Below are 23479 nucleotides of genomic sequence, written 5' to 3'. Positions count from 1 at the left end.
AATAGTAGAGGTGAAACCTGCGGCAAGTGCAGCCATATCCTAGGAGAAAAGGTGGAAAGTTCTATAGAGATTAGCCAGGGAAGAGGGAACAACATACACAAAATCTCAGAGGCAAGACAGAGTCTGTAGCATTCTTGAATCCTCGTGTGATTCAGTATACCTGATATGCAGGGGCATTCTGACACACATAACAAAAACTGTTTTGGCCCGGAAATTTTGTATTTATCACATCTGAGGTTTGCAGAAGATCAATATGAGTTCTCTCTTAGTTGAAAGACTTGTAGCCTAAATATTCTGTTTTTATTTCACATACGAATAAAAAAGACAATATTCACTTCTACTGTTCCCAAGTTTCACAAATCTCCTGAAGCCCATGTGGGAGCTATTACAGACTGTATTATGCCATGGGTAGAGATAGCATAGAAGCAACTTAGGACATCAAGTAGGGAGAGGTAATTGAAGTTTTCATTTAGAGGAGTTAATCAATAACCTTTTTCTTTCAATCTATGTCACTGAAAATCATTTTAGCGATGTTTCAGTCTACTTTCTCGCCACCTTGGAAGAAGTCATTTGGACATCTCCTTGGTAACTGAGAGCTTTCCAGAGCCCCAGCTCCTCCTGCAGAGTCTCTCATAGTACAGGACTGCAATGCAGACAGAGTGATAGAGGGCATAAAGCCAATCCTATTCTGTCTTTAAGGATGGAAAAATAGAGGACTTAAAGGCACATCTTACAAATTGTGGTAGATTCTCCTCAGTAAGCAGCTAGCCCTTAGCAGATTTTGTTTGAGAAAAGTTTTGTTTGTTTTTTTCTTTTTTTTTTTTTTCTCACCATTCCTGAGAAGATTCAAATGGAGGAAAGAAGGGGAAGGGAATGTGCTCAACATCTATTGTGGAATGTATTTTTTAAGTGTTTTTTATGAACACAGTGGCAGTTACAGCAGATAGTCACTAATATCCATTCTGTCTTCCTTCTGTGGTAATAGAATTGCAGTGAGTGCATGGCTTAATGGCAGTTTTCAGCTTTCCATACTTTCATGGTTATGGCCATGTGGTCAAGTTCTCTCCAATAAGAATGTGGGTGGGAATAATTTGTGCCACTTCCAGGCTAGCGTGCTCCTTCTCCACTTGCTTTCCTTTTCCACCACTGATGGATGCAGCTGACAACAAGATCTAGATGATGGCAGGATCACAGTATGGAAAGATCACATGAAGGAAAGTACTTGCCTACTTGAACACATTCACCTAGTAGATGAATGAGAGCTAAACGCCTATTGTGTTTAAGTCATTGTGCATTGGACTCTATTTGACACTGCAATTTTGCCTACTTGAATAAATATACAATATCCTTTTAAGTAAATAGCATTATCTCCATCATAAAGTTGAGGAAACTGAAATCCAGCAAGTTTAGAAAATTTGGCACCCAGGATTAAAACATAGGGTAAATCCAGCTCTTTGTAATTATTCTTCAACAGGAAAAAAAAACAGTTTATAAAACTCCAGAAAATTAGTAAGGAGGAAAATCACTGGAAGTGGGTATTTGAGCAGAGATTCTGAGATGCCAGATCTAGGAGTACATTTTTATCATTCAACTCTGTCTTCCTCAACATATTCACAATTCCCATTCCCCTCTGCCTTTCTCTAGCTTCTCAAAATTGACAGAGAGGCTTATAGAGAGGGAGGTTTTACATTTCAAAATATCCAAAATTATTCTAAACATATTCTTTATTTCTATTCAATGTCTTCTGCTGCCCAGTTCATGAGGCTGCATTCTTTCTCAGTAAAAAAAAAAAAAAAAGTTGTTGAAATGGTCTTCTCTCAGCAATATTAAAACATGATAGAAAATAAATGTATATGGCGATTTTGTCTGTGGTGAATGTATGAGTGATTTTATACTTTTCTGATTTTTGCATATAACATAGTTTCCATTATCGACATTTTATTCTTTTATAGGCTGAGAATTTTATTACTCATATGTGATTTATTGCATAAAGAATATGTACAGCAATTTGGGAGCTGATGGTATAATATAGGACTTTTGCTGTTTCTGTGATCATCATTTTTAAAATGAAAATTCTTAAGCCTTAACTATTTCTCTTTTACCCTCAATAGCTCACAACTAGACTTCCTCATCATGCTTTAAAGATTTTCCTTCATCTATTCTAATTAGCGTATGATAAGAACTTATATGAAGAATGGACACAAGGAAACAAATTGACAAGAAATTTTGCCTTGCAAAGAATAAAATAACAAAAGACTAATCAAAGCTAAACCAAACCAAGACAAACCAAAACAAAAAATAGAGAATGATTTAGCATTAAAGTTTCTGCAAATTTGTCTAAAGAAAATCATAGCTCCCTTTTTCCCCACAGTAAAAAAACTTAGCTTATTAATCTCCCCCAAATTAACCAAAATTGAATAGCTGTTGTTAGCATTCATCAACACATCATGTTAAAAATTTTCTGAGCCCAAGAGCTTCAGCCAAAGCTCTTAAAATGGAGGGATGCTATCTGGGTGATAATTGCCCAGGACTCTTTCCTGCTGTTGAAGATGCTCCCCGCATTACAGCTAATAGGGAAGACACCCAGGGTTGCCATGGTTGCTATGGCAAACATTTTGTTCTTTCCACCAAACAATAAATGTGTTTTCACAAATGATGAAAGTAGCCTGAAGAAACTATTTGTAGTCGCTATAAAAACGCACTGCACCCACACTAGCTTCTTGTTTCTGAATTATTCTCTAAATTGGGGGTATAACATACATACAAATAAGTGCATTTGGCAAGTTGAAGGCGTTAACTAAGGCAATGCTGTCTGTAATTTTGGCTGATGTATCAATGGCTATTAACTACAAAAATTCCTATAAACTCTGCAGTTTAAATTTAAAGGATATTTAAAGAAGTTTACATTTAAAGGGAAAACTTGCATTTAAACAAAAAATAATCTCACCTTAGAGAACATCTGGAATTGTTCAAATGTTTGACAAACAAAAGATCCAAAATGATTTGGAGGCTATGTCTTAGTTATTTCTAGCATACTCCTAGCCTCATACTCCACAAACTGTATTATTTGACTTTGGAGGAACAGATGGAATAAAGAGATGCTGTACCAAAAGTCAGGCAATCCGGTTCAAGACCCAGCTCTGTTCCTGATGTCACACTGGATGAGAGATTCTCAAATGAGCTCCATCATGCAAACAGGATAGTTGGTAGCATTTCCAAGATCATAAACTAGGAAGTAGTAATGCAGGAGCTCCAGACCCAGGAAACCTGGATCCAGCACCCAGGTCTCCCCTGGGCTACAAGTGGCCTCTCAAGTGCACCAACAAATCCCTCAGGTCCTCGTCCTCCTGCTTCCTCATAAGAGCAATTCTCACTAGAAACATAATTCATCTTGACATTGTTTCCAGTATCTCAGTTGATTCTCATGGAAATCAGCAGTAGCCTTTTTAAAATTTTTTCAAAGCAGCCTCAATGGGCCAAGCAGCTAACCCAGATGTATGGCTAAAGACTGCACACCAACCCAGTTCAAATTTCAAGTCCCTGCCTGAGGTTTCAATAGGAACCAACATCTTAAGAAAGCAATAATAGACTTGTATGGAGAATTCTAAGCAAGTGTTTTGTTTTGTTTGGTTTTTTTTTGAGACAGAGTCTTGCTCTGTTGCCCAGGCTGGAGTGCAATGGTGTGATCTCGGCTCGCTTCAACCTCTGCCTCATGGGTTGACGTGATTATCCCAACTTAGCCTCCCGAGTAGCTGGGATTACAGGCATGTGCCACCACATCCAGCTAATGTTTGTATTTTTGGTAGAGACAGGGTTTCACCGTGTTGGCCAGACTGCTCTCGAAGTCCTGATCTCAGGTGATCCACCCCCCATTTCAGCCTCCCTGAGTGCTGGGATTACAGGTGTGAGCCACCATGCCCAACTGCAAAGTTTTAAGTAAGAAAAACAAAACGAAACAAAACCAGATCTCCTGCCTCCCAGTCACTCCATGCTCACTTCTATATACCAAGACACTTATTGCTAATCCCGCATTCCAAACTGCACACACTTGGGTAGGCTGTAAGCATGAAGCAGAATAACCAGTAGAAAATGCAGAAATTCCTCAGTTTCTACACTTATTTCCACTTCTAACTCAAAAAGGGAAATAAGAAGTGATTGATGTCACACACTGGAAATGGGCACAAAATGGATTATATACCAGTCTCTGCAAAACGATATTTCACAACCTTCTTTCAAAAAAAGAGAATACATTTAGTCCACGACCAACTGGAGTTAAAAGTGTCATACACACACATTGCAGCATAGCATTTTCACACCTAATCTGTTTTTTTCTTTCTTTCTTTTTTCTTTTGACAGAGTCTTGCTCCTGTCACCCAGGCTGGAGTGCAATGGCGTGATTTTGGCTCACTGCAACCTCTGCCTCCTGGGTTCAAGGGATTCTCCTGCCTCAGCCTCCTGAGAAGCTGGGATTACAGGTGCCCGCCACCACACTCAGCTAATTTTTATATTTTTAGTAGAGACAGGGTTTTATCATGTTGGCCAGGCTGGTCTTGAACTCCTGACCTCCAGGTGATCCACCCGCCTTGGCCTCCCAAAATGCTAGGATTACAGGCATGAGCCACCACGCCTATCCACACCTAATCTGTTTTAAAAATACAGCCTGACCATTTTTTTTAAAAGCCTAAAATAAACCCTATAGGAAACCAGTTTCCCAGGCAGTTACTTCTCCTGTCTTCCAGAAGGCCCTATGAAACTACAAGCATATTCTCACAAATTACTGTGAGGCTAACTTGAATCACTAGCCACATCTTTAATTATTAAATGGTTGATGCTTCTGTAAGTAAAAGTTCTAGATGTTTTAGGGACACAGCTACCTGGTAATGGTAATGAATAACAGAAAGAAGCTTTCCCATAAATACTGAACATTATGCAGTATGTGTAAGAGTAGTAACAACATTCACAGACATACTTGTAGCCCTCAGAAGGGCTTCCTGCTCCTCCCTGCAGAACAGGATCACCCTTGTGTAATATGACCTGTGGCTGGGGAAGAATCTTTGAGAAGGGAAGCTGTTGGCAAGAACCCTGGGCATAATCTTTCTGCTCCTGGGCAGGTGCAAGAAGGCTAAGGTGCGGCAGCCTGGTCCAGGCCACACCTCCTGCACTTCCATTTCCACATTAATTAGGGACTAAGGAGTTAACCAGGGGAAAATAAAGTGGGAACTTGGCTCACGCCTGTAATCCTAGCACTGCGGGAGGTCAAGGCGGGCAGATCATCTGAGGTCAGGAATTCAAGACCAGCGTGGCCAACATAGTGAAACCCCATCTCTACTCAAAATACAAAAAATAACAGAGCATAGTGGTGTGTGCCTGTAATCCCAGCTACTCGGGAGGCTGAGGCAGGAAAATCGCTTGAACCTGGGAAGCAGAGGTTTCAATGAGCCAAGATCATGACACTGCAATCCAGCCTGGGCAACAGAGTGGGACTTCATCACTAAATAAATAAATAAATAAATAAATAAATAAATAAATAAAATTAAGTGGGAACTTGCCAACACACCATGTGGGTTGTAAAAATGATAAACACCTGTAAGAAAATCTGGACTGACCCTGATTGAGACCAGTCTGCAGAAAACAACAAAGGAGCTTTTAAGAGGAGGTTCACGTAAGGGAGGGGTGACTTGGGATAATAATCAGACCTGGTTATTATAGTTGATGGCTGCCTACAGAGTAATGTTTAGGGAGAGTGATTCTGTGTATGACTTAGTCTGGCTTTCCTGGAAGTCAGTTATGAAACAAGGATTTGAATGCAAGTAGTTCATTTGGGAAGTGATCCCAGGAAGGTGAGGCAGAGCAGAAAGGAAAGCCCATCTATGGGACGTCATCAGGACATCATCCCTGTGAGTAAGCTTCATCCCAGTGGGATAGGAAGCACCTTAGGGTTATCTCATTTGAGTAAGAGGGAGCTGGGGTTTTTATACACCAACTTGGTCAGGTATTAATTGAGGGCTTCTGGAGAGCAGGGTGGCATCTAAAGCACAGAGAGAAACACCGAGAGGAGAAGCTTAGCTATTAGGGTTGAAAGTGGTCTTGTTGAGGGTGTTCTCAGGTCTCTATCCAGATCCTCTCTAGCAGGTGAACTCATCCTCCAGCTGTGGGTGCTAGATGACAACTAGAACTATCCCCTTTTCCAGAGATTTGTCCTTGGCCAAAGAGAAGCCTTCTTGCCTGGGAGCTATCACTTCCCATGTCCCCAACTCAGCGAGTGTCAGATTGATACAAAGTTCAAAAGGCCAGTCCCAGTGTCTCAAGGCATGACAGACTTTATAGTGTAGTCTGAGGTCTAGAACGTCTTTGTAGCATCTGAAGGAACCTTGGCTTCAGTGGAGACTATACTCTTGCTAGCTTTCCCCTCTGTCTTACCCTGCTTCCCTCACGCCCTATCTCCAGAGACCACCGCCTCAATAATTACTTCCACAAAAAGTCCTGTCTCTGCTCAGCTTCCAAGATGCCGGCTTTTGGCTGAAATAGTGAAGTCTGAGGCATATGAGCACCAACAGCCTCTGAGACAGTGTGTGCACCTGGCTTCACACTGGTGTGTCTGTCAGTGTCTATAGTGAGAAGGCTGTGTTATTATTTTGAAAGATGCTCAGTACTCAAGACAGTTTTGCTGATGTCCGCTAATAAGTATCTTCCCTTTGGAAAAATGGAGCACTCAAGGCCCTGATGGAGCAAGAAAGGAGGTCTGTCTGCCTGTTTCATAGTTCAGAAGTTATAAAAGAAGTGAGGGGATTTGGCAGGAGGGCAGTCTGGACTGGGAAGAATTGGAGTTCAGTCCCAAGATGGATATTCCATATTCATGACCCCTACAGACCAAGGGCTGATTCATGTGTGCAAAAAAACACCCAGGCATTTTAAAAAACTTGGATGGGAGTGTCATGTATATAAAACTTAAAGGCTTTAAAACTAATTGTTCAATATGGTAGTGAATATTTAAATTTAAGTTTCACTTAAAATAAATTAAAAATTGAATTTCTTAGTCACAGTAGCCACATTTAAATACTCAGTAGCCGTGTGTTGCTAGTGAACACCTTGCATAGCACACTTATACATACTTCCATCCTTCCAGAATTTTCTATCGGCCAGTGCTGCTGTAAAATTTCTCTTATAAAATGAGTAGAGGCTCAGTTCAATTTTAACTTGGCAAATCAATACACTCTAACTCTGCCCATCTGCTGCTCAGGACTAAGAGATTGTTAGTGGATTCTAGTGGATTATGTATACCTGATTTTATATATATATAGAAGATTCAGCAGCAAGGTAAAACACTGTTCCTGTTTTTAGGCATATGGAGAAAAATTACTCTCCCAAGATTATCAAAGGGAAAAGGGAGAACTGGAATCGGAAGTGATTTGAAACTGTAGCTCTCATATTGATGATATTACCACTTACATTTTTTTTTTCTCATGAGCAATATACTTTATGCACAGTTGAGCATATTACATTTAACTTAGATTCTTGGAGCAATTTTCTTTTAAAAGACAGTGTCTGGTCGAATTCTGGTGTTTTTGAGTTTAAAAGGTCACTTTCTACCTTCTGACTTTGGACAAGTGATTTCCCTACTTCTATAAAAATAGTATGGTTAGTGTCTACCACACCAAGGATAAAATATATATATATAAATATATATATATAAATATATTTATATATCTCAACTCACAGGCTTCACAACTATGGACACAAAATGATTACATATGAGTGTATTGAATTGTATTACTGTGAAAGAGAGAGAGAGAAGGAGAGAAAGGGAGAGAGAAAGGGATAGAATGAAGATTTATAGACACGGTTGATTATTCTCTATCAGATAATGAATCTAAATTCAGCAATGATAATTCCATCCTCCTTGACTGTGACTGTTTCAGGACTGGACAGATGACCAAATTGTGGAAGCTGGTGAAATAAGAAAGGGTGACTCTGGGTCTTGGATCCTTAAAGAGTTTCAGTGCTCTAAGAAGTGTTTCCCAAAGTTTTGTGAGCATCAGAATCACTTAAGGAACTTAGGAAAACATAGGTTTCTACTGCCAGAATTTCTAACTTAGTAGGTTGGTGTGAGTCTAGATAATCTACATTTTTATCAAGTTCCTAGGAGATGTTCATTATGCTGCTATTCCAGGGCTCACACTCTGATAGCTTAAAAAACAAACCACAGGAGGTCCTGGTCTCATTGATTCCCAGAATGTTGTAAAGCTGGCTAAGATGTTGGGCAGGCTTATCAGTTCCAGGACAATGCTGCCACTGAGGATGGTGTTGTTGAATTAAATCTGCCAGCCCTGGAGCCTGCCCTTTTTGAGAATTTCCCTTTGTTTTTAATAATTAATTTTTACCTTTAATCTTTTTGTAATGAAAAAAAAACCCACAGATACAAAAAGTCTCACAAAATGAATGTTCAGCTTAATAAAGTTAATTATAGGGTAAAGACTCTTGTAACCACCCTGTTCTGGAAATAGAAATATGAATGCCTTTCAATTTTTATGTGCCTAATCAGAATAATTTAATATTTTTCAACCAGTGTGAGCTGGATTTTCTGTTATTTACACACAGAAGCACACCAATAAAGATACCCCAGAATGCTTTCAGATTGCCGTGGATATTTTTTGTAGAAAAGATTCATTAGAAGTCAGTCCTTAGCAAAACAAATGATAAAAGTTCTTTGATAAAATCTGGATTTTTAATGAAACATTTTCATTGGCTAGAAAATTAAAGTCCAGACATGATCAACCAATTATGTAGATGAATATAACTGAAATAAGCAAGGAGTGAGATACTCAAAAGGAGAAATGAGGAGGGGGTCACCATAAAAGAAGGAGTCTTCAAATTGAAAATCTGGAGAAAGATAAACTACAGGATTATATTAACTCCCATTTTCTGTTTCTTTGGCATCTGTTATATGTTACCATTTTCACTTCTCATGGTAAATTCATTAAACCTAAACTCATCTTTTTAAGGACACGTCCACAGTGTTCAAGTGAAAGGCTTCTCGAGAAGAAGACTCCACTATCCAACAACATATCCAGTAGACTCCTTCTAACTATTTCCTTAGACAAAGGAAAAACATCTACCACACAATGTTCTAGCTGAACATAGCTTATTTCCTCCTAAATGTGACACACATTGGAAACATTGTAAACTGACATTGTAGATTGCTGTTGTAAACTGCCAATCACTAGACAAATATAAGTCACTAATAATCATGCTCTTAATTCTATACTTACAGTTTTGTTGCAATGCTTTAAGTTAAATTCAATGAACTAATGAATTAAAGAAGCTCTTGTCTCTTTGCAAAGTTTTAGAAACATCAAAGTGGTGGTTCACTGCATTTCATGGAGTGCTACTTAGAAGTCATTGCAACTTGGCCTTTCAAAGGAAGTGACTTACAATCAGGAAAAAAAAAGTAAAGGATGAAGTACATGAATTTCGCTTCTTTCTTGGAACTTCTTCTTTTGTGCCAAATGATGATGTTCAAATCTTCTAATTAGTAGCCAGTAACAAATTTTCTACAATCCCTTTCCTTCTCCTCCTCCTCATCATGTGGTTTTGCAATTAGCCAGCCTGAATAGAGGGCTATCACACTGAATTTGTCTCCATCTGAGACAGGGTCCCAAGGCTCTTATTAAATAGCAGAAGGTTTCTGTCCTGTATCTTTCAATGATCTATAGCTGTCCTAGTAAAAGAAGAGGCCTAAGGCATTGTTTAAATATCCAGGGCAAGGTTAGTTTTTCCCTCAGGCATATTAGGCCACACAGTATGATTTTAGGGGCATTCAAAAGGCAAGATATATAGATTTCTCTTTCTTCCTTGATGTCTGAAAATCTATTCTTTTAGTTAAAATACTTAGAACCCTAGGGGAATACCAAAATTACCTGAAAGCTAATTATGTCAAGAGCACCTTTATTCAGACTAAGATCTCACATCAACATCAATAAAGATATTGATTAATGTGGAGTAGACAGACCTAGATTCAAATTCAAGCCCTATCAAAATTAGCTGTGTAGTTTTGGACCACCGACTTAACCTCTCTGACTCTGTTTCTCCATCTTAAAAAATGAGAAAAATGAGTACCAGGGTACTGAAGTGATGATAGAAATGAAGAACAAAAGTTTTTGACACAGTTCCTTCTTTTTAACAACTTAGCCAACTTGGATTTCTTTCTATTCTCTCCTACCCCTAAGATCCACAGTAAATAAGTTATAGAGGTGAGAATTGAAATAACAAAAGGTTCAGTGATACTCTAGAATGCTGCATCTCAAATTTCAATTTGCAGATGCACCAGCTGTTAAAGCATGGGTTCTAATCTAGAAGTTCTGGGTAGAAGCCAAGATTCTGCATTTGTAACAAGCTCCTGGTGGATGTCCCAGCTTCTACCCACCATACGCAATTCGAGTGGGAAGGGAGAGTGTGATGAACCAGAGGAAAGCATAGATTTGGATGCTTACCATGCCTGGGGCAGCTAGCACAGGACACAAGAAAGGAAAGGTGCTGAAAAGAGAGAAGGGTGGTTCACAGGGAGAGGGGGTAATCCACTGACCGATTTCTGTATCGCTTACTGTCTTTTAAAACACATTAGAGTCTGGGCGCAGTGGCTCACACCTGTAATATCAGCACTTTGGGAGGCCAGGGCAGGTGGATCACCTAAAGTCAGGAGTTCGACATCAGCCTGACCAATAAGGTGAAAACCTATCTCTACTAAAAATATGAAAATCAGCCAGGCACAGTGGCGTGCACCTGTAGTCCCAGCTACTCAGGAGGCTGAGACAGGAGAATTGCTTGAACCTGGGAGGCAGAGGTTGCAGTGAGCCGAGATCATGCCACAGCACCCCAGCCTGGGTGACAGAGTGAGACTCCGTCTCAAAAAAAAATTAAAAATTAAATATATATATATATACACACACACACACACACACACATTAAAATAAATAAAAAATAAAACAGTAGATTAGATCTGTATTCTATGGGGCTTAATCAATCCAGATAGAAGACTCCTGTTGTCTCCAGGGAGCAGACGTTGTAGTGTTGTTTATGAAATTGGGTTCCCAGGATTTTCACCTTGTAATCTGGAACAAGTCCCTAGACAGCTGATATGCGAATTGTGCAAATGAACCCTGATTTCTGCTTGCTTCCAACCCTCATGTCCTCATGGATGGCCTGATGACATCAAGATGAAAACCAACTTCAGACGACCTTTAAGGTCCTTAGCAATTTGTAACAAGTACTGCCCAAGGAAGTGGTATGGGGGGTGGTAAGTGTGCATGGAATCTGTGCCAAAGCGGGAGGTAAGGATTTTAAATCTTTTTATCCGTCCATGAGCCCAAGGAGCTGAAAATGCCTTGACATAAGAAATCAAATTCTCCATGGCAACAAAACTGTCATGCTAGAAACACACAATCTCAATTTACACAGGCAAGCATCTCAAAAAATATATTGAGTGAGGAAGATGGATTAAAATTTCAGGGAACAAATGATAAACATAATTGTTTTCAAACTCTATTTGGAAAAAAAAAAAACATGCAATAGAAAAATACAAACCTCTCCTCTCATGAGGCCAAAGACGTCTATTTCTATTTTCCTTTTAATCATCTAAAGTAACTTAAATCCTTCCCCTTCATTTTCAAGAAGGCCTAACCCACAACTCTGTGGCTTCATGCTATACCACCAACCCCTGCACTTCCTGCTGACAGTAAGTGCTTCTCTGAAGCCCAGCTGACTCTAATGCCCAGATCAAAAGCTTTCTTGCCACAAAACAAATCACATTTGACAAAGACTGATCCGTCCTAAGCCACAATTATATAGATTGAGTTGGCAACCAAAGTTAATGGTGATCTGACCTTCAGTTTAACGTATTTTGTTGTGTTTTTTTTTTCTTTTTCCAAAAGTAATTAGTTCTCTTCCTTGCTTTTCATTTTCTTTCTGTGTGATGAGATGAAGGCTGAAGTGTTTGTGGAAGTGAGAGAACAAAATTCTATTTGGCAAATCCCTTCTATCGAAGAGATAGCAGCATGGAGACTATTATAGTTGAGCTTTAACTATTAATCCCCTCCTCGTGTGCTGGATTGCCCAGACCTTGACGGGCACAGCAATACCTAGAGTCCAACAGGTGTTTCCAAGGGTGTGTTTTCTCTCAGAAAAATTAGTTTGTTATTGATGGAACTCATTAAACTTGGTTTACTTAGGGTTGGGGGAGCTCATCGGCTAACATTTGCCCAGCACATTTTTCCTTTAGTGTTTATTTCAATGTTTGAGTTGATCTCTTCTGCTATGGCAAACTGATCAGCTGTGCACACTTTCTTCCTGGGTATAGGGCAGACATGTGTCTACCTGAGTTCTGAGCACAGGCGGGGGTAAAGTGTTCCCTAGTCATTTATGTTCAATGTTTGCCAAGGTTTCATATAATTATCAAGGGACTCAGCAATTTTCAATGGTGCCCAAAAACTTGCAGGGGAGCTCATCAGTGTGAAATAATTCAGTAGTGATGAGGTACAAGGATATTGTTGAGTACATTCTATCCTTTTGAGGGGGATTTGATGCTCTGAAAGTCATGGGTTTTACAATTTAAATTTCATCTTCAGTGGGATACCCAGTGGGATACCAGGATGTTCCTTGACAAGAGTGTTGGAAGGCTGAATGGTGTGGAGTAGAAGAAATTTACTAATTACTGTAATAAATGAACCAATGAATAAATGTGTGTTAAGAAAACACTATCTAAAGCTTTGAAATCATAAGAAAATATAGTATGATCTTTCAGTATCCTCCTGGAACAATTTGAAACAAATCCATTTAACAATTATTTACTTCTCCAGAAAAATGCACATGTCATTTGGTTTGGCTAGTTCCTGGGTGATTAGAGCTTAGATACTGTGAAGTTGTCACATGCTAACTTATAAATGTGTGTCCAATGAGAAGATATAACCCTGTAAGACATTGTGATGGTTAGTATTAGGTGTCAAGTTGACTGGGTTAAGGGATATCCAGAGAGCTGGTAAAGTGTTATTTTTGGTTATATCTGTGAGGGTGTTTATGGAAAATATTGACATTTGAATCAGTAGAAAGATTCACCCTAGCCATTGTGAGCAGGCACCATCCAATCCATTGAGGGACCAGACAGAACAAAAACACAGAGGAAAGGTGAATTTTATCTCTCTCTCCTGGGGCTGGAATATTCATCTTCTTTTGCTCCTGGACATCAGAACTCCAGGTTCTTGGGTCCTTGGGCTCTGGAACCGATATCAGTGGTTCCTTAATTTCTCAGACCTTGGGCCTCAGATGGAGAGCCACACCACTGGTTCCCCCAGTTCTCAGATCTTTGGACTTAGACTGAATTACACCACCAGCCTCCCTCTTCTCCAGCTTACAAACAGCATATCATGGGATTTCTTGGCCTCCATAATCATGTGAGCCCATTTTCATAATAAATGATTTCATATATATGTATATATGTGTGTATGTGTATATATATATGTATTTATGTGCGTGTGTATATCTATATATCTATATATCTATATCTATATCTATATCTATCCCGTTGGTTCTGTTTCTCTGGAGAATCTTGACTAATACATACATTAACTAGTTTTGTATCTACCTAGCAATTTTATTCCAATATTATTTTCTTCCACCTCCTCCCACCCTCACCAAATGTCTCTGAATACGCAGTTCCCAAAAATTACTCTTTGAATTAGCTGTACCATTTTACTGGTTCCTGCCTTAATAAGTTTAATACACATACACACACACGATGTGCTGAGTTTATATTTATATGAGAGCTATGTTTTTAACTTATTGAAAATTATACTTTGACAAATATTTATTACTCACTTATTTTAAACTATTCCCTGGGGATTAAAATAATGCATGTATATCTTAGTACCTACTCTTTAAGACTTTAAATGTAATTCTGAACACACGTTTGTGTTTGTGAGTGTGTATGTGAGGGAGAGAGAGAGAGTGTGTGTGTAAAATTTGGTGTTTGGACATTTAGAAGGGGCAAGGATTTGGTGTTGAGTGGTAGAGCTGAAGGAGGCAGTTTCACCATACCCTCTCGGAAGAGAAAATAGAATGAGGCTATATAAAGCAGACCATTGTGACTGCATCTATTAGCAAATCTGTTAGGGAGGAGAACATGCTGGAAGTTGAAGTGTTGAGGCAGAATATTATAAAATATGGCCCAGTGTATTGAACAAGGCAGAGTGGAGAAATGCCCAGCACACTCAGAGTGATTGCTCCTTGCTTTCCAAAGTAAATGATACTTTTTTGGATATGACACTGCACTGCTATAACTTGAATGTTTGTCCTGTGAAACTCATGTGGAAACTTAATCTCCAATGTGGCAGTATTGAGAGGTGCAGCCCCTAAGGGGTGATTGATTAGCTCATGAGTGTTCTGACCTCAGGAATAGATTAATCCATTCACTAATTAATGGATTAATGGTTTGATGGATTAATGGGTTGTCATGGGAGTGGGACTGGTGGCTTTATAAGATGAAGAAGAGGGACCTGAGCTACCATGTTAGAGCACTCAGCCACCTTGCTACGTGATGCCCTGGGCTGTCTTGAGACTGTGCAGAGTCCCCATAAGCAAGAGAACCCTGACCAAATCTGGCCCCGTTGACCTTGGACTTCTCAGCTTCTATCACTGTAAGAAATAAATTTCTTTTCTTTGTAAATTACCCAGTTTTAGCTAGTCTTATATAAGAAACTGAAATGGGCTAAGTTATCTAAAGCACAGACAACAAAGACAAAAATTAACAAGTGGGACTATATCAAACTAAAAACCTTCTGTACAAAAAAGAAAAAGAATTAAAAAAATTAAAAGGCAACCTATCAAATTGAAGAAAATATTTGCAAACCAAATATCTCATAAGGGGTTAATATCCAAACATTTAAAGGACAAGTACAACTCAATAGCAAAAAAACAAATAACCCAATGACCAACAGGCACACAGAAAGACACTCAACACCGCTAATCATCAGGAAAATAGAAATCAAAACCACAATGAGACGTCACCTCACACCTGTTAGGATGGCTCTTATAAAGAAGGAAATAAGTGTTGGTGAGGAGGTGGAGAAAACAGAACTCTTTTACACTGTTGTTGGGAATGTAAATTAGTATAGTTATAAAAAACGGTATGGAGGTTTCTTAAAAAAAAAGAAACTACCATAAAATCCAGTAATACAACTACTTTGTATATATCTGAAGGAAATGAAATCAGTATCTGAAAGAGGTATCTGCAATCCAATGTTCATTGCAGCATTAGTCATAGCAGCCAAGATACGGAAGCGACCCAGGTGTTTCTTGATCAATAAAGGGATAAAAAAATTGTGGCGTTTATACAAAGGAATATTATTCATCCATAAAAAAGAAAACCCGCCACTTGCAACATCATAGATGAGCCTAGTGGGCATTGTACTAAGTGAAATGATCCAGGCACAGAAAGACAAATACTGCATTATCTCACTTATATGAGGAATCTGAAAAATGTTGAACTCACAGAAGCGAAGAGTAGAACAGTGGTTACCAGGGACTGGGGTGTGAAGAAAATGGAGAGATGTTGGTCAAGGTTCAAACTTGCACTGATAAAATGAATACGTTCTCTGGATATGATTGTACAGCCTGGTGACTATAGTTAATAATACTCTATTGTATGCTTGAATTTTGGTAAGAGTAGATCTTATGTTCTCACTACAAAACAAAGAAAAGGATAACTACATGAGGTGATGGACTTGTCAACTAATTTGATTGTGGTAATTATTTCAAAATACATACATATCAAATCATCACTTCATACACTGTAAATGTATACAGTTTTATTTGTCAATTATACTTTAATCACATAGGAGGGAGGGAAGTAAGTGAACTAATAAAAATGACACACAGCTTTCCCTGTCTAAAACACTGAAGTTATTCTGGCTTTCTGGGCAGGACAGTGTTGTGGTGTTGTGGCCAATAGCACCACACAGATTCAGATCACTTGGGTGAAAGCCTGCCATGGCCATTGCTTTCCTCTCTGTGTCACCTATGAATCAGAGATCACAATGACATCTACATAAAGGGTAGTTGTCAGCATAGAATTGGTGTACCTTAAGGGCTCAGAACAGTGAAGGCTCATGGGAAGTGCTCAATATAGTGGTGTTATGATTTTTAGTTGTGTGCTGCTAGGCATCAGCTTACAACCGGGGGAAGAGGGAGGGTGTAATTCTTAGGCACACAATCTAACCATCCGGAGAGATGCTCCTTTACATCTGAACGTATATTTGAGAGCATCTGAGATTTCAAACCATGTGGTACAATTTGCTCTTTTGGATATATTGCATGTCTTTTCCTTGTAAAACAAAAGGTAAGTTTTAAAGGAAGACACATTAAAAAGGAGTGTTTATTGAGATAGTGTTATAATTGCTTCTAAGCCATGTCAGTGGATAGACAGAACATAAGTTTGGTCTTAAAAGGAAGAAAATAAATCAGTACTTTATACTGATATTTCCAATATAAACAAAAATTGTAAGTTTTCTTCTTAACTTTCTAAATTTTATATTTTTCCACTCATGAAACAAAATCTGTTCTTAATAGCATTAATATAATGACTTTCAAGTTTTATCTTAATATATCTGTATACCACATATGTATATATTTGTACATGACTGTGTATGCATGTATATGTTACTATATCCATCTATATAAACATATATATTCATCCTACTACATATGAATATATTTATATAACCAACCCTGTATATATCCACCTCTTTGTATATGAGACTCTGACTGTATATATTCAACTACATATGTGTGTATATATATATACATTTTACTCTATATATTATATACACATATATGTCACATATACATGGTTTATTATAGTATAAATACATGTCTGGACATATTTAACAAAATAATTATGTTGATATTATTACTAATGACAAGTGTTAGCTGTCGATCAGTATCACAGTTTGTAATTGTATGGTAATGGTATTATCCATGTTAACTCTATGAATACTGTTTGTGCCTATTTGTGCCAACTGTGTGTCAAGGATCTAGAACAATGCCTGACAAATACTGAGTACTCAGTAATTATTAATAGAAGGATTTTTTACTCATGAATTCCTCCAATGTAGCAATTTGCAACTCTTGTTTTATTTTAGAATCACCTGGAAAGCTTTTGTTTCTTCACTTTATCAATATCCTTGCTTGGGTCCCATCCAAGACAATTAATTCAGAACATAGGAAAAATGGGCTCAGGCAATGCTCCTTGTAAAGCTCTCCAGGTGATTCAAAGGCACAGCCCTGGGATGAGAACCACTGATCTCATATTTCCCTGAGCCAGCGTTTAATTCCCGGTGAGGGCCGTGGTTGGGCCTCGGTGAGTAAAGGAGAGGCCGTTCCCCTTGGGAGTCTTGGAATATGCACTAGAGGATGAGTTCTAGGTCAGTGCATCCCAACTGTATCACTGTGTCTTCTTCTTGGCCTTCCCGATTTAGACTCTTGTTGGGAAACAGAAGAAAAGTGAACGTCTCTGTACACTCATGCTAGCCTTGGATTCAGGCACTCAAATTCCCCGGTGAGCCAAACAATTATAAGTTGGAGCAGAGACACTTGTCCTCACTCAATATCTGTCTGTCAGGGAGAGAGCTGGCCTGTGATCAGACCCACAGCTTCCCCCAGAAACTGCCCAGGAGCTATTAGGCAGTAGTAATTGCTTTCTGCTGCTGCACAATTTGGGTGGGATCTAGACAAATCCTTTCTCTGGAAGCTCTGTTGGAAACCGTGTTAAATTCTGCCAACCTGTGTTTCTTCCTGAAATGGAAAGTGGGCTTCCTGCTCCAGTTCAGTTCTCTACCCTGCTGTAAGAAAGATATTTTGGATATGCAAGTCTGATCTTAATCTGCACATAATGTTGCAAGGCAGACATTCTTGGGCCATTTTACAGATAAAAAACTGAGGTTGGGAAAGGTAAGTGACTTGTACAAAGAGAGTTTTTAAGTGGTACAGCCCGCATTTGAACTGTGGTTGATTGATTAGGTTTTGACTATATTTTCTTGCTGCTACACCCCTTTTCAATCTGTACTAGTGACGCAATTTGTTAACGGGATGAATATAAAAACGAACTTTGAATTCAGATAACTAGGTTTGAATGCAAGCATTTCCCCAAACTAGTTTTGCTGTCTTAGGAAACTGATGCCTCAGAAATCCTACCTGAAAGTAAAAGATAATAATGCTCGCAACAGCTTTGTGAGGACTAAATATCATAACAAAACTAAAATGCTTAATCAAATTTTTGGCCCAGAATATTCAGCAAAGGACATTAGTACAAAATTTTAATTGAAATTTTCGCCGGGCGCGGTGGCTCACGCTTGTAATCCCAGCACTTTGGGAGGCCGAGGTGGGCGGATCACGAGGTCAGGAGATGGAGACCACGGTGAAACCCCGTCTCTACTAAAAATACAAAAAAATTAGCCGGGCGTAGTGGTGGGCGCCTGTAGTCCCAGCTACTCGGAGAGGCTGAGGCAGGAGAATGGCGTGAACCTGGGAGGCGGAGCTTGCAGTGAGCCGAGATCACGCCACTGCACTCCAGCCCGGGCGACAGAGCGAGATTCCGTCTCAAAAAAAAAAAATAAATAAATAAAATAAAAATAAATAAAAAAAAAAAAAGAAATTTTCCTGTTGAATCTTTGGCCATTCTTTTGTTTTTAGAATATTATTCTTAAACAGCTTTCTCAACAAAACAGTGACACTTGCTAACTTTTAAATTATGAATCCCATTTTAATCGAAAACTGGTGAAATGAGGTACAAGACAAACAGGAAACAAACATACAAGCAAAAACTATAAATCAATCTCACTAATAATGGAGATTAAAATTATAAATTAAAGTGTTAACAAATTAAATTATTTAGCATGTAAAAAAAAAAACCACACAACAACCAATTAGAACTCGTTCCAGAATGCAAAGATGGTTCAACATTGCAAAAACCTACTAATGTGACCTACTTAAGATATCAATGGAAAATATACTCAAAATTAAATAATATAAACTCTAATAGACCAGTACCTCTCTTGCAATTGCATACATGCTTTTCTTGACCTAGGAAAAGTTTATAATATTTAGTAGATATTAAGATACTATCAGATATCTAAAAAGCCCTTAAAAATTGAGATAATTCAAATCTCTTTTTCAGTATTTATCTACCTATGTATCTATGCATTAGAAAAGTCAACATCCAAATCTGACTAAAACATATCTGCCTAGATATCCAACATCATATTTGTTAACAACATTTCATATGAGAGATTAGTTAAGGGGGTGCTCTTACTTCACACAGATGTGAAAGATACACACCATATACTTAACCACAGTTATTTCTACCTGGTAGAATAACAGATTATTTATATTTTCTTACTTTTAATTAATAGTATTTTTGTATTTTAAAAATCAGCAATATTAATTTCAAGTAAAATTAAACTTATTGAAAGAAAATTTAATAAACATTCATTATAAATATTTTATTATAAAACATGTTTTGATATCTATTTATGTTAGCTATGGAAATATAAAAATAAAGCAAATGCTTTTTATAAGGTAATTTTCACAAAGACCTCTTGTGATAATCAAAAAAGGATATTGTGGTTTGGGTGAACACAAGTCAGCATCCTTTGAATGACTATTATGCTATAGAAGTATGCTTACATTAGATTTTCACTCCTCTCCTCCTAAATATTTTCCTGAAGATGGCCATTGGACATGATTTCAGCGTCTGAGAGTGCTCACTTTCCTTCATCTGCTCACCATGTAATTATTTAGTGCTTGGCATTAGGACTTCTGTCAGCCTACTTACCAACTCTCCAGTTGAGTTGAGCTGGGCTGTGAGTGCCAGTGAGGTCTGAGGAACTGGAAAAAGCCATTGGAGATAGCAGGGATGCTAGTGGATCATCACAGTTGTCTATAATGATAGGAGGAGAGAGGGAGAGAGACCAGATTCTATTAGCAAGAAATATTCCATAAGAAGAGAAGTTGAGAAATTAACTACCATCATTTATTAACCACCTGCTCTGAACAAGGTCAGGTACTCCCTGTTTCCATGTGTTACTGCATCTACTCCTCATAGCACCCCTGAAGGACAGGTCCAGCTTTATTTCACAGATGGGGAAAATTAAGTTCAAAAATGTCAGGTAGGTAGTCCAAGGTCTCAATGCTAGAAAATAGTGCAGCCAGAATTGTCACCCAGATTTGTCTGACTCAAAAACCCAACTAGCTATATTTCTTTAATAAGCCACTTGAGCAAAGCCTCAAATTATTGCTCTCAAGATTATTCTATAAGAAGCGAGATGATTGAAAGGGGGAAACATTGTTTGACTACTCTCCCGTCTTCAGTCTATAAGAGCTCCCATAATAATTGTGTCTAGAGGAGTCGGATAACTTAAAATATCTTATTCCCAGTTGTGTGAAAGTCTTCAGAAAACAATTTACTTATTCTAAGAACTTATTTCTATTCCATGAAGCAGTAGTGAATAGTCCTAGATCTTGTATATTCTGAATCTGATATTTATTTCAACAGCTATCCTTCCAACCTATCCTAAATATGGAAAGTATTCTTTCTAAGGATTCTTTGATGAGGCCCAAATGTGGGACAGGGTGGGGCCATGAGCAAAGATGCTTGTCTTGACAAGGTAGATACACCCGTCAGGGTTGACACTGATGTCCTGACCATCCAATCTCATGGACAGGAACTGCTCTTCACTCTTAGTATGTTGTTGCCATGGTTGGAATTTTTGTCATTCCCAAAACTCATGATGAGATCTAATGTCCTTGTAACAATATTAAGATTTGGGGCCTTTCAGAGATGATTAGGCCGTGAGGGCTCCACCCTCATTGGGTTAGGTTTACTGCTTTAATAAAAGAGCTTTCAGGAGTGGGTTCTCTCTCTTATTCTCTTGTCTTCTGCCATATGATGATGCAACAAGAGAGCTCTCACCAGATACCAGAACCTTGATATTAAACTTCCCAGCCTTTAGAACTGTAAACCAATAAATTTCTGTTCCTTATAAATTGCTCAGTCTTGGGCATTCTGTTACAGCAATACAAAATGGTCTAAGACAATTGGTCATCTAAGTTTTTTGTAATAATTCACTTATCTGTTTGTATTTTCCATTGGGTGACACACATTTTGTGGGACCCTAGCAGAGAATCTCCTACATAACAAGCCTTTGATAAAGGTTTGTTGAAAGAATGGGATCGTGAGCTAACGAAATAAGAAAGGAAAGAATGGGAGGCAGGATCCAGCAGTCAGTCTACCAGCCAATTAGTCAGTATAATATTACCAACATTCTTTTCCTATTTTTTGTCTTGTACACATTTAATTTTATAGGACATTGAACAACGACTTCATGAAATCTAGGCATACCTCACTCAAAACAAATTTAAAATGTGCCATTTAGTTTGAAGGTAAACATCATGGTAGTAAAGGCTCTCAGGAAGAATTGGTTTGATTTCTTTTTTTTTTTTAAAGAACATTTACGGAGGAGAAGGCTGAACGGAGGCGGATTGCATCACGAGATTTCCCACTGCACTCACCTGGCAAAGACAAACTCTCTCAAGAACATTTACATAAGATTAAGCTTGTTTATTCAGCAAATCCTTAGAGAGCAGTATTTTAGCTAATTGCAGAAAAATTAATTAGAAACATAAGGATTAAATTATTGTTCATTAAGTGTATTAAAAAATCAACTGGCAAAGTGCATTTTGAGTTTTTGCCAAGTACAAATGTTGAAAAATATTTTGAGGTATTTGACAAATACAAAACCGAGCCAGATCCTCACTGAAGAAGAATAACATAAAAATCGCAGATATGGTTTCTTGGCAGTTATGGTCATTTGGCGAATAGAAAGCAGATCAGTACCATTTTACCTCTGGCAGAAGACACAGGTGACAGAAGGTGCATACGTACCTCAAAGCACTTGTTTAAAGTCACACATTTGTTGCATTATTTATATATTGGAAAACAATATATAATAATCACTTATTAAATTATATTCAACATAATACAGATCTTGCATGTACGTATGCCTGTTTTGTCATCAAGAAGCATCAGATGAATGCAGAAAAAAAGTGAGCCCCATAGAAAAATACAAACCACACACACACAAACACATATATAGATCTTAAGCATCAATATGGTATCTACATTCACAGGAGCCTTCTAAGCCTCAACCATCCCGATGTGTAGATATAACCATCCTCCTATTTTAGGTAACACTTTCTCCACTACTTAACAAGAAATCACAGCGTTTCTGACACCCACTTCCACTGGAAAGTTGTAGCTCTTTTTAACATAAAGTATTGTAGGTATTGTATATAGTAGTTATGTATTTATTAGACATTGAGCATGTATACAACTCTGCTACTATTTTATTAGGTTTTTATAGTCTTTTATGTGTGACTGATGATATTTTTGAGTATTGTACTCCTAATCCTACTTCTCCCCTAAATCTTTTCTTATAAAATTTTTATTGTACAATTAGCAAGCCATTTTTATAAATGCATATATTACGGTGTAGCAGAATTAACTGTACCCCTATATATGTTTCAAGTCAACTTAATCATACATTGCTCAAGAAACAACTCTGGAATTTATTTTTCTCCTCTTTTTCTTTTTTTGGTAATCTTTGCATTCATATGTAAATTGTAAAATGATCATGGAATAGTAGAAGTAATATAATCATTTCAAATTAATTCAGTCCAACCAATATTTATAAAGTCTCATTTTGTGCATATTCTCAGAGAGACAATCAGGATAGGTTTGGGTAAAATAGAGTCTAGACCTCAAGGAGCTCAGAGGCCATTGAGAAATATAGAGATGTAAACAAATAAATAAACTGATGAGGAAATTTAGGAGACTTTCACTATGATCACAGCGAACCAGTAAAATTGGAATCTATCAGTCCAGATTCTCAGGCAAGTGATATGTTTTGTTCTTCCAGACCTGTGCAGTCCCCTCCATTGTAAGGTGCTGACCTCCAGGAGAACTAGGCTTCCAGAGCCCATTAGCTTGTGGCAATAACTGCCATTCCCTACTGTCCGTTTTCTCCTCTGAAAGATGTCTGCCTTGTATCTCAGTTTCTAGGGACAGTGGTTCCACTTTGGAAATTAGTCAATCCATAGATTTATGCTAATGGAAAGATCCAAGAAGATTTTTCAGCAGCCTTTTCCTCACAGACCCTATGCATTTGAACAGTGGCTTTTTGGAAAACATATCTGAACTTTTGAGCTCCTGTCCCTAAAAGTAATAAGAATGGAAAAATCTCAAATCTAAAAGGAAGAAATCCCCCTGCCCCACTGATCAAAGCAGATAAATCTTTTCCTCTGTCACCTCTATCTCACATGAACCACTTTGGCAATCTTGCTTACGTTGAAGAGAGAGCAAGTCTCTTATGAAATTAGC

The 23479-nt window shown here is 38.1% G+C and overlaps 1 protein-coding gene across 1 annotated transcript in view; it reads right to left on the bottom strand.

The window, feature by feature from the left end:
* The window catches only part of CNTNAP5 (contactin associated protein family member 5), an 879440-nt gene that overhangs the window by 664558 nt on the left and 191403 nt on the right, over nucleotides 1–23479 (bottom strand). The window contains exon 2 of the mRNA XM_032145556.2: nucleotides 19877–19981. Within this exon, the coding sequence (XP_032001447.1) occupies nucleotides 19877–19981 (105 nt within the window). The remainder of the gene's footprint in view (nucleotides 1–19876; nucleotides 19982–23479) is intronic.

This window comes from Hylobates moloch, unplaced genomic scaffold (genome assembly GCF_009828535.3).
Source record: "Hylobates moloch isolate HMO894 unplaced genomic scaffold, HMol_V3 SCAFFOLD_24, whole genome shotgun sequence".
NCBI classification, from domain to species: Eukaryota; Metazoa; Chordata; class Mammalia; order Primates; family Hylobatidae; genus Hylobates; species Hylobates moloch.
This window is presented reverse-complemented; position numbering and strand designations above follow the sequence as displayed.